Source organism: Plasmodium relictum (assembly GCF_900005765.1).
Source record: "Plasmodium relictum strain SGS1 genome assembly, chromosome: 4".
NCBI lineage: Eukaryota > Apicomplexa > Aconoidasida > Haemosporida > Plasmodiidae > Plasmodium > Plasmodium relictum.
In genome coordinates this window covers 237,625-249,135 of record NC_041682.1, presented here as the reverse complement: position 1 = coordinate 249,135, position 11,511 = coordinate 237,625, and the positions used below count along the sequence as shown (strand labels likewise).

Sequence of the window (11,511 nt, the reverse complement as noted above, 5' to 3'; positions counted from 1 at the left end):
TATATTAAAATTTGATGAGTTTTTTTATGTTTTAGATAAAGAAGAAATGTTTTTTATTCCTATAGTTGTTATAAAATGTATAATTAAAAATATTTTAAAATCTTTCCTATACATTCATAAAACAAAAAACATTTGCCATAGAGATGTTAAACCTTCTAATATTTTATTAAACAAAAATGGCAGAATTAAATTATGTGATTATGGAGAATCACAATATATGTTTAATAAAAAAATAAAAGGAACAAAAGTAAATAATATAAATAAAAAAAAATATATATATATATATATATATATATATTTATAATGAAATAAAATAATAATAAAATGTAATAAAAGACAAAAAAAAAAAAAAAAAAAAAATAAATTAGTAATATATATAAAAATAAATGAAAAAAGGCAACATAGAAAAACGAAATTGAGTAATTTTTTTTTTTAAAGGGTACATATGAGTTTATGCCACCTGAATTTTTTTCTAAAGAATCCTGTTACGATGGTGAAAAAGTGGATATTTGGAGTTTAGGAATATGCTTATATGCTTTATTTTATCGTGTTTTGCCATTTAGAGCGAAGAATTCATTAATTCAATTATTCAATGATATAGGAAAAGGGGAAATTGAATATCATAAAGATAGAAATTATTTTTTATTTCAATTAACAAAAAAAAAATGTGATTGTTCTAGTAACTCCTTAACAAACGAAGATATCAACTTTTTGAAATGTATTCTAAAAAAAAATCCAAATGAAAGATATACTTCTGAACAAGCATTAGTAAGAGATTGACAAAGCATATATATATATATATATATATATATATATATATATATATATATATATATATATATATATATATATTATATATTATATATATAATTTTTTTTTTTTTTAGAAAAATAATTGGCTTAGTGACGTAAATTATAAATACATTGAAGACTATTCTAAAGAAATTTATAAAAAAAAAAATAAATTATAATTTTGAATAAATAGTGTTTTTCAATTTTTCCAGTTCATTAGTATTTATGTAATGTTTTCCTTTCAATTTGCTTAATATGTCTACCTACAGAAAATTATAAAAATAGAATAAAAAAATAAAGAAAAATTAAAGATATAATTTTTTTTTTTTTTTTGTTAATTTTTTTATGTTTTTATATATATTTTCTTTTCTTTTCTTTTTTCCTTACTTGATCTAATGAAGGGATATTAAATTTTTTTTTGTGAAGATGACAAAATTTAATATATCTAAATAATAATTTAATTAATAGTTTATGAGCATGATGATATATTCCTTTAAAATCTTTATAAATTTTTAAATCTATTTCAAACATTTCTTTTTTTTTTTCTTCCAATTCAATTAATTTTTTTTTTATATTTTCTTTATGTTCTTCAAAAAAAGAGAATAATATATTTAAAGTTTTGCATATGTCACATAAAGAACTTCTTATTTTTTTCATTTCAATAAAACAAGCACTCCTATTACTTAAAATGGTACAATAATATATACTTTTTTCACTAAGAAAAAAAAAAAAAAAAATACAAAAATCGAAAATTTAGGAAATTTGTAAAAAATAAAAAATAAAATTAAAATTAATAAAATGAAATAAATGTTCAACAACAATACAAAAATATATATATATATATATATATACATACATATATATAAAGCATTAAACAAATATAGTATTTCTTAAAGCTGAAAAAAATTATTCTTTTATGATGTTAATTAGATAACATTAAAGCACATATAGCACCTTTTTATCTTTTATTATATTTTTTTTTTCTTACTTTTGATAACTATGTATTATATCATTGTATATTTCGATAGCTGTATAAAATTTTTTTTGTGAAAATAAATTATCTGCTTTATTTTTCAAAAATTCTATATCATACTTCTCATAATTTTTTTTTATTTTTGACTCTTTTTGAATATGAACAGCTAATGGTACATTTTCTAAAAATAAGTTCTTGAATTTATTCAAAGAATCATATATATCATCATAAATAGCATTATCATCTAGAACATAATTGTCTAGAATGATATATTTTTTTTTATTATTATCTACTATTTTTTTCTCTTCTTTTATTTTAAAATCATAAACTTCTTCAATTAAAAAGTTATTTTTATATTTTTCTTTTTCAAATTTTATACTTTTTTCTATATCTTTATTTTCTAATCTATTAAAAAATAAAAATTTATCTTTTTCATTATTTTCTCCTAAATTTATAAGTTCATTACTTTTTTTAATTTCAATTTTTTTTATTTCATTGTTTTTTATTTCTAATTTGTTTGTAATTTTATTTTCCAAATTGTCCTTTTCAGAAAAGTTCTTATTTTGCTCTTGTAATCTTGAATCCTTACAATTTCCATTTTTATTCTTACTACCTTTATTTCTCTTATTATTGTATAATTCTAAATATTTTTTATAATTTTCTTCATCATTTAAAGCTTTATATATTTCGCATATTCTATAATAACTTTTTAAATTATTTTCGTCTAATTTTTGTGCTTTCAAAGCATCCTCTAAACTCTTATCAAAATATCCAATTCTTTGAAAATAATAAAATATATATAATTTTTTTTTTTATTCTATTTTTTTTTCTCTTTTATTTATTTATTTTATTTTTTTTTTTTAGTACTTAAAATATGCCAGTGATCTATTAGTATATAAAATAGAGCTTTCTGGTGCATAATTAATACTTCTCGTATAATGAAAAATCGCTAACTAAAAATATTTAAAAATATATATATATATATATAAATATCAATATTTCACATTAAAATATATTTAAATGGCGTATATTTTTACTTCATAATCTTCACTTTTAAAAAAAATGTTTCCTTGTTCTTTTTCTTCTTCAGATTTCAGTAAATAATCAATATCTTTCTTCATTATATATATATATAAAAAAAAAATTCTAGATAAAAATTTAGAAAATTGTAAAAAGCATAAGAAAATGAAATAAAAAAAAAATAATTATAATGTTTTAAAGTTTCTTAATAAAATTCATGAAAAGTGTCTAATACAAAATATTTTTCAAATATGTATTTAATTATATTAAGTTTATATATTCTACTATGACGATTTTAGATGTATATTTTAATTTAAATAATTTTTTTTTTTTTTGTTTTATTTTAGAAAAAAAAAAAAAGTTGAGAACTTATATATTATCTTTAATGTAAAATTTAAAAAATATTGGCGCAAAAAAAAAAAAAAAAAAAATAAAAATTATTGGAAAGAAAAAATAGAAATATAAAATATAAAAAATTTTATTTTTACAAACAAAGGAAAAAAAAATGATAAATTATAATTCTATTTATACTTTTTTTTTAATAAAACACTTTTTTCGTAAATATCATTTGTACACAGTATTTTTAATTTTTTTTTATCTTCTTCCCCTTTTTTTTCATTTTTATTCTTTTCATTCTCTCCTTTTTTATTATCTATTTTTTCTTCTACTTCTTTTGCTTCTTTTACTTCTGCTTTTTCTTCTTCCTTTATCCCTTCTATTTCTGTTTCTACCTTTATTTGTTTTTCTATTTCTTCTTCTTTTTCTACATCTGCTTCTTTTTCTTCATCTTCTTTTAGAAATTCTAAGGAATCGATTTTTAATAGAAAATTTGAATTACCTCTTTGTAAGTATATTTCATTTATATCTTTTATTAGACTTTGCATATTTTCTTCCAAAATGATATTTTCATTTTTCTTTAGAAAAAAAAAAAATAAATAAAGGAATTTAAAATTTTAAAATTAAAATATCTTAATTTTTTGAAGTTACTATTGCTAATATTTTTGAATCAACAAGGTTTATTTGTTCTCTTAATTTATTCTCTGATATTTTGAAAATACTTTCTCTATCATTTTTTTTTTTTTCTAATGAACTCATTACATTATCTGTTAAAATATATAATTTATTATATATTTTTTTTTATGTTATTTGCAAATAATATTATATAAATAGGAATAATTTTATATTTCTATTTAATATATCAAATTATAATAATTGAGTATCTATATATATGAATGAGTATATTTATTTGTTACTTATATCACAAGATAAAAACTCGCAGTTCTGTTTTAAATATTTAACATCATTAATACTTTCGTCTAAATCAGTTATTAAAAAATTTAAATAATTATTTTTAATTTTATTTTTATAAATTTCTTCTTTTATTTTCTAAAAAGAAAAAAAAAAAAAAAAAAATACATAAGCATATATATATAAAAAGGTAATAGTTTATAAAGATATATATATTTTTATTACTGTAATATTTTGTTGCAACTCAAAATTTTCAAGTATTATTTGATTAACTTCCAATACATGTTTTTGAATAACCTTTTTTTTTAAAAAAATATTTTTTTTTGAATCAAAATCATAGCCAATAACCTAATAAAATAAAAGTATATATCCATTAAAAATATATAATTTGTAATATTTTTAAATTTATTTTTTTATTCTATATTTGGAATTTTTATTTCTTACATTTTCATATTTTTGTTCTACTAAAACGTCAAAATTCAAACATTCGTGTACAAACTTTTTTTCAAAACTTTTTTTTTTATCTATTAACAATTCGTTTAATTTTAAATTGTTATTGTACTTCTGATAAGACAGAGAAAAAAAAGAATAAAATACATATATATATATATATATATATATATATATATATATATATATATGTTATTAATTAATTTTTTATATATTTTCTTTTTTCTACTTCTATTATAAGTTTCTTCTTTTCTTGTAGCAATTCATTATCAACCTAAATAAAAAAAACAAATTTTTTTTTTTAAATATATAAATTAAAATTTTATTCTATTAGATAATTTATAATTGTATTAGCATTACCATTCTTTATTATTATTATTATATATATTTTACTTTATTTTATTTCTTATAATTACATAAAGATGTACTTTTTTTTATATATATATTTTTTTTTTACCTCTAATAAATTCATATTTTTTAATAAAATGCTAAGCTCCTTTAAAAGAATTTCGACTTTAGTTTGCTTCTTTTCTGTATTTTCTAAAATTTTTGTTTTATTTTCTTCATTTTTTAAAAGTGCATATATAGAAATACAATAAAATTCATGTAATATTATTAGTTTATGTATGTTATATCTAAAAAAAATAAAAAAATACAATAAAATAATTTATTAGATAATAAAAGATTCTTTTTGGTTCTGTTAATTAATTTTTTGTTTATTACTTTTTTTTTTGTAATAATTTTAATTTTTCGTTAAATTCTTCACATTGCTCATTTATTTGATATCTATAATAAAAAAAAAAAAAAATTAGAGGAAATAGATTAATAAATAAAAATTAAAATAAAACATTCATAAAATAAATAAATTAACATGTAATTTTTTATATCAATAATTTTATTCTTAATATCATTTTTTTTTTTTTCATATATATCTGAATTTTCTGAATTTATATTGTCACAAGTTTTATTTTTTTGATCATTTTCATTATATTCATTATTTGTGTTATTTTTTAGAATGTATCTAAAAAAGTAAAAAAAGAAGAAACAACTATGAAAAGTTGTAATAAAAAAATTAATATATATATATAACTTTTCAGTAATATTGTTTGATTCCTTTTTTAAGTTAAAAAATCCATATGATTTTTTTTCGTTTAAATTATTAATATTTTCATTATTGTCTAATATTGAGTTATACTTATTTTCACTTTCCATTTTTAATTTATTTAACTGTATTTTTAAAAAAATATATGGATCAAATACATTAGAAATATTTACTTCATTTTTTTCTTTCTTTATGTAATCTTTTTTAAACAAGTTTATATCAATCTTATAAGAAAAAGATTTTGTCATATATTTTTCTATTTCTTCTAAACACAATTTAAGTCTATTTGATAAGAAATATATTTCTTTTAAATAATTCTTTTTTTCTTCTTTTAAATTTAGAAAATTCATATGAAATTTTTTTCTTTGCTATAAAAAAGTATTAAAAAAAAAAAAATTCATTAAAATGACATTTATATAAAATAATTAAAAAAAAAAATATAAAGTATATTTATGTAATACAATATAAAATGATTATTATTATAATAGAAAACATTTTTATTAAATTAAATAAATATAAAATAATTCTAATTTATTGTGAGATAAAAATTGAATAAAAATGAAAAGAAATAAAAAAAATAAAATAAAATAAAAATAAATAAATAAATAAAAGAAATGAAAATGAAATAAAAATGAAATAAAATATTTACTTGATCCATTAGTAACTGCAAAACGTAGCATTGAATCCTTTTTCTTGAATTTGTAAACAATTCATAGGGATAATATAATAAATAATTCCATTGAACACTGTCTATTTCAGTATCTGAAGCATTTGAACTAAATAAATTAGAATATAGAAAATTCAAATTAATATTAGCACATGGATAATAATGTATAAAAAAGACAGAAGAAAAATCTTCTAAATAGCGATCAATGTAATCTTTTTGAGTTTTCAAAAAAAATAAAGCATTATTCTTATCAACATTTTGTAAAAAATATAACTCTTTGATTTGAAGAAATCTTAAAAATTTTATTTTATTTTTATACATAAAACAACAGTTAGTATTTTTTTTTTTATACGTATTTGCTATATATGATTTATTATTAAATCCATACAAGAAATCTATTTCATTCAATATATTACATTTATATTCTAACTTTTTTATGATTCTTTCTTTTTCTTTTTTTTGTTTTTCAAACATTCTTTTGATTTGTTCAAACTCGCTGATAAGTATTTCTGACTCATTAATATGCTTTTTATCAAAAAAAAATGTATTTCTATCTAATTTTACAAAGGTATTTTTGTTGTTTTCATCTATTAACTTTTTTAGTTGGTTTCTTAAATCATTAATTTGTTCTTTTTCTTCTTTTGTTTTTTTATATAAATCACATAAATAAAATTTATTTTTGTAATTTTTTAAACACGATGAAAAAGAAAATTTATAATTATTTTCATTAAGAAATGTAAATATGATAGACTCACTATCGAAAAAAAAATTGGTTGTTTTTGATACAATTTTATTTTCTGATTTCTCCTTTTTTTTTTTTTTTTGTTTATTATTTTCTGCTGAAATTATATCATAAAAATTTTTTTTTCTTTTGTTATAAATATTTTTTCTACATGAAGTATTAGTAATTTTAAAAAAATTTATATTAAAGTTTTTTAGACAGAAATACATTTCATCAGAATAAAAATAAGGATCACTTAATTCATTTAAAAAAAAACATAATTTTTCATCATCATTTTTAGTAAAAATACTTCTAAAGCATGAATTTGCTAAATTATTATTTAAAATAATGCTATTGTTCTCTCTTTTTATTTTATTTTTTCCTTCTACTTTATCCACATAGCTTGAAGATATATTTTCTTTTAAATGAAGATGCTTTTTATTATTTAAAAATAAGTAATACATTTTATTTTTTATTTTTATTTGATAAAAAGAATTTATTTTTTCTAGATAAGGTTGAATACTCATGTCAATTTGTGACTTTATTTCAAAAGGATAAGAAAGACAATTAAAAGAAAAAGTTATTAAAACATTTTCACTAGTAATAATGTCCAAATGGCATATATTTTTATCTTCCATTCTTTCATTTATAAATTGTAATTTTTCTTTATTTATATTTAAACGAAATTCTATTTCTCCTAATTCCAAGGGATATATATTTGTTTCTGTCTTTTTATTTTTGAAATCCTTATCACTTCTTTCTTTTTTTTTTCTTCTTTTTAAAAAAAACTTTTCTATAGTATCTTCTATATCACAATTAACCATATTATTACTTTCTTTAATTAATCCACCTTTTTTTTTTATTCTATATACAAAATTTTCTTTACTTTCAATTAATGCAAAATTATCATTCTGAATATTACTTGTATAATCACAAAAAATATCTTTTATATAAAAAAAATATATTTTTAAAAAATAATCAATTATAATTAAATAATTTCCTATTATCTTCCCATAAACAATATTTTTTTGTTTAATAGGATAAAAAAAGACATTTATTTTATTTTTTTTTTCTATATCTTCCTCATTTGCTAATTCGATAAAAAAAAAATAAAAGTCTCTTAAACTTTCATCCGATGATAAAAAACAAAAATAATCATGTTGATCATTTTTATATATAGAAAAATTGGGTAGCAAATAAGTTAGTTTATTTTTTTTTTCAATACATAAACACTCTTCTATATTTCTAAACAATTTTTTTATATTGATTTTATAAATAAAGTAAATAAATAATTTTCGATGTGATACTGAATAAATCAAATAAAAATAAATAAAGTAATTTTCTATTTTAAAATATCCATTAAGAATATGTTCATTTAATTTATTAAAGATGCTACATTCAATATGTTTATTTAAAACAGTTCTTTTATTCAAAAAATTTTCTAGTTTGTTATATAGCAAAATTTTATGATTACTTACATTAATAATATAAAACGAACCATCACTTAAAGATAAAAATAAGCAAATGTTTCCTTCCAAAATTGAAAAACAGTTAAAATGTCTTATCTTCTCTTTTGTATAAATGATATTTAATTGGTTATTTCTTAAGGAATAGTTCTTTAATATATGCAGATTATCTAAAGTATATATTTCAGAATTTTTTATTTTTATATCAACAATTTTATTTAATGAATAATGAGAACAAAAATAAAAGTTAGAAAATTCTTGTAAATTAAGATTTTTTTCATTGAAATTTTTAGTATAATATAATAAGCCACTGTCCAATAAAATAAATAAATAATTTAAAAAAATATAAAAATTATTAATTTCGTTAACTAAATATTTCTGTAAATTGATTATTGAAACAACACCAAGAAAATCAATTATTTTTTCCTCATCATAATTAAAATTAGAAAATTTTTTTTTTTTTTTCTTTTTTAATTTATGAAAATCAAAGATATTATCGCTATTATTATTATAATTATTATAATTATTATAATTATTATTATTATTATTATTATTATTATTATTATTATTATCATAATTACATTTCGAGAATAAATCTGAATCAAAATAAGCATTATATACTCTTAGAGTGTTACTACTCATAGTTCTTTTAAAATTATTTGTTCTTTTATCTTGTGAAGTTAATAAATTGCAATTTTTTGAATTTAATTTACTTTCTATTTCGTTTATTTCATTTAAAATATTGTCAAAGGTATTTTTATATGTATTAAAAATATATTTCTTATAATTTTTATCTCTAGTATAAATTTCTTTGTTTTTAAATTCTTTGAGTATGTTTTTATTATTTTTATTTATATCTAAAGTAGCTAAATATAGTTCATCACTATTCTTGCCCTTTATTAAGTTCTTATTATTAATAGAACATTCGATTTTATTTATATTTTTCTTTTTAACTTTTTTATTTTTTTTAAATAAATATTTAACATTTATGTAATTTCCTTCAACAGAATTAACCTAAAAAGTAAAACATTGCATTTGTATTTTTTAAAAAAAAAGAGAAAAATAAGTTTTATATTAATCTAATTATGTTTGCTTATTTTATGTAAATATAATTCTCTATAGTTTATTAACAATTTACTTCTAATCTTTTGATTTGATTTTTTTTTTTTTTTTATATACATAAAATTATTTCTATACATTCTAATTATTGTTAATTATATAATTTACACTTTTTTTTTTTTTTCTTAAAATACATTTTTTTCATATATTTATCTCATTAAAAGAATAATCTAATTTGTTTTCTTTCATGTTGAATATTTATCTTAATGTGTTACTTTTTTAAAAATATGAAGGGGCATTGAGTCGTAATTTATTTTAAAACATATAATTTCTTTTGTTTTAAATGAAATAAATAAATAGTTTTGTTTATAAAACAAAGATGTTATTTTGGAATAATTATTGAAGCATTTAAAACATAAGAAGTGTCTGTAACCATTTGAAAAATTAAAAAAGAGAAGCTTATTATTTGAAAAGCATATAATAAATATATAGAAATCTATCCATGTTGCTGTAATAATTAAATCATTAAAAATCAACTCTTTTGATACGTTTATATTTTTTAAATTAACGGAATTTTTATTCAAGGTACTAAAAACAATACTTTTTTTTGATAATAGAATAATCTTACTTTCGTCATAAGGGCATAAGATAATTTTTTTTATATTTATAGAAATATTTGGAATGAGAACTTTTTTTAAAGTTACTTCTTTTTTATTTAATAATTGAAATATATAAATAAAATATTCTTTATTATTATTTCTTATATTTACATTGTTAGAAATATTAGCATTCATATTAGTTGTGTTACTACAACTTACTACGCTTTCTTTTTCTTCATTTTCATCGATATTTATTATATTATTTTCTTGGTTATTTAATTTTATTTTATTAAAGGTACTTTCATTTTTTTTATTTTCTTCTCTTTTTAATAAAACAAAAATGTTATCATTTGTTAATATAATGTCTTTTATTAGTGATTTTATTTCTTTTGTGAAATTTACTTCAAAATAATTCAAGTCATCATTCTCAAATGTAATATAATATAGTATATTAATAAAATTGTTATTAATGACTAATACTAAGGAACGATTTAGCTTATTACAAAAAAAACTCTTTATATGATATGTATGATTTACTTTTTTATCTATACTCTTTATTAACTTTATTTTTATTTCTTTTTTTAAATCTTTTGAATTTTCCGATTCATATTGAACCTCTTTTAAGTTGTCATTAGAAATAATACATAAATATTTTTTTTCATTTTTTACTAAATCAAGGAAACATATGTTATTATCATTTAAAAAACAAAAGACATGGCTACTTATGAATTGAAAATTAGTCTCCAAATTATATTGCATAGTTGTTTAAAGTAAAAATAAACTTTTATAATCAATGAATAAAAATTATAAAAAACAAAAAAAAAAAAGAAAGAAAAAAGAAAAAAGAAAAAAGAAAAAAGAAAAAAGAAAAAAGAAAAGATTAATTGAATTATTAAATAATTAATTTAATATACTAAATAAGAGAGAAATTGTAACTCCATATGTTTTTATTTCATGAAGAGAAATATATAGACTATATTTAATTTATATATATATATATTTAAAAAAACTTTTTTTTTTTTTATTTGTCTTTTATATTAAATGTTATGGTAGGAAGTTATCTTTAATAAAAAAAAAAAAAAAAAAAAAAAAGACATTATATCAGTTTTATCTCTAGAACTTTCAATATGTTTTTATATTATTTAAATAATAATTAAAAAGATTTTCATTTTCACAAAGAAAAATATTAAAATTTTTCAAAAAAATAATAAATATAATATATATATTTAGGCGAATTTGTTTATGTTTGAGGCTTAAAAACCATTCTTAATACTAAATTTTTTTTTTTTTTTTTTTATCTTGTTATTCTTTATTTGTAAAACATTAAAAAATAACGTAAAAAGTAGTAACTTTTTAAACTATTTTTAAAAATATTTGCTACTTAAAATTTTTTTTTTTTTTTTTTTTATTTTTAA

General features: G+C 16.4%; 3 protein-coding genes across 3 annotated transcripts in view; 1 reads left to right on the top strand and 2 right to left on the bottom strand.

Annotated features, from left to right (window-relative positions):
• The window catches only part of PK7 (protein kinase 7, putative), a gene marked incomplete at both ends in the record, with an annotated part of 1,753 nt that extends 783 nt beyond the window's left edge, over nucleotides 1–970 (top strand). The window contains 3 exons of the mRNA XM_028680205.1: nucleotides 1–247; nucleotides 439–768; nucleotides 887–970. The exon at nucleotides 1–247 is cut by the window's left edge and continues 262 nt beyond it. Coding sequence (XP_028531725.1) covers nucleotides 1–247; nucleotides 439–768; nucleotides 887–970 — 661 coding nt within the window. The remainder of the gene's footprint in view (nucleotides 248–438; nucleotides 769–886) is intronic.
• On the bottom strand, nucleotides 965–2,885 carry PRELSG_0406500 (conserved Plasmodium protein, unknown function; the record flags this gene model as incomplete). Its single annotated transcript, XM_028680204.1, has 5 exons — nucleotides 965–1,054; nucleotides 1,179–1,506; nucleotides 1,780–2,541; nucleotides 2,632–2,717; nucleotides 2,802–2,885. The coding sequence occupies 5 exons, from the start codon at nucleotides 2,883–2,885 to the stop codon at nucleotides 965–967; spliced, it is 1,350 nt and encodes a 449-aa protein (XP_028531724.1).
• Nucleotides 2,886–3,305: 420 nt separating this feature from the next.
• PRELSG_0406400 (conserved Plasmodium protein, unknown function) lies at nucleotides 3,306–10,855 on the bottom strand (the record flags this gene model as incomplete). Its single annotated transcript, XM_028680202.1, has 12 exons — nucleotides 3,306–3,698; nucleotides 3,772–3,887; nucleotides 4,038–4,170; nucleotides 4,258–4,380; nucleotides 4,477–4,596; nucleotides 4,712–4,756; nucleotides 4,940–5,117; nucleotides 5,206–5,268; nucleotides 5,354–5,503; nucleotides 5,573–5,952; nucleotides 6,234–9,452; nucleotides 9,773–10,855. 12 exons carry the CDS (start codon nucleotides 10,853–10,855, stop codon nucleotides 3,306–3,308), a joined length of 6,003 nt encoding a protein of 2,000 aa, XP_028531723.1.
• Nucleotides 10,856–11,511: the final 656 nt, after the last annotated feature.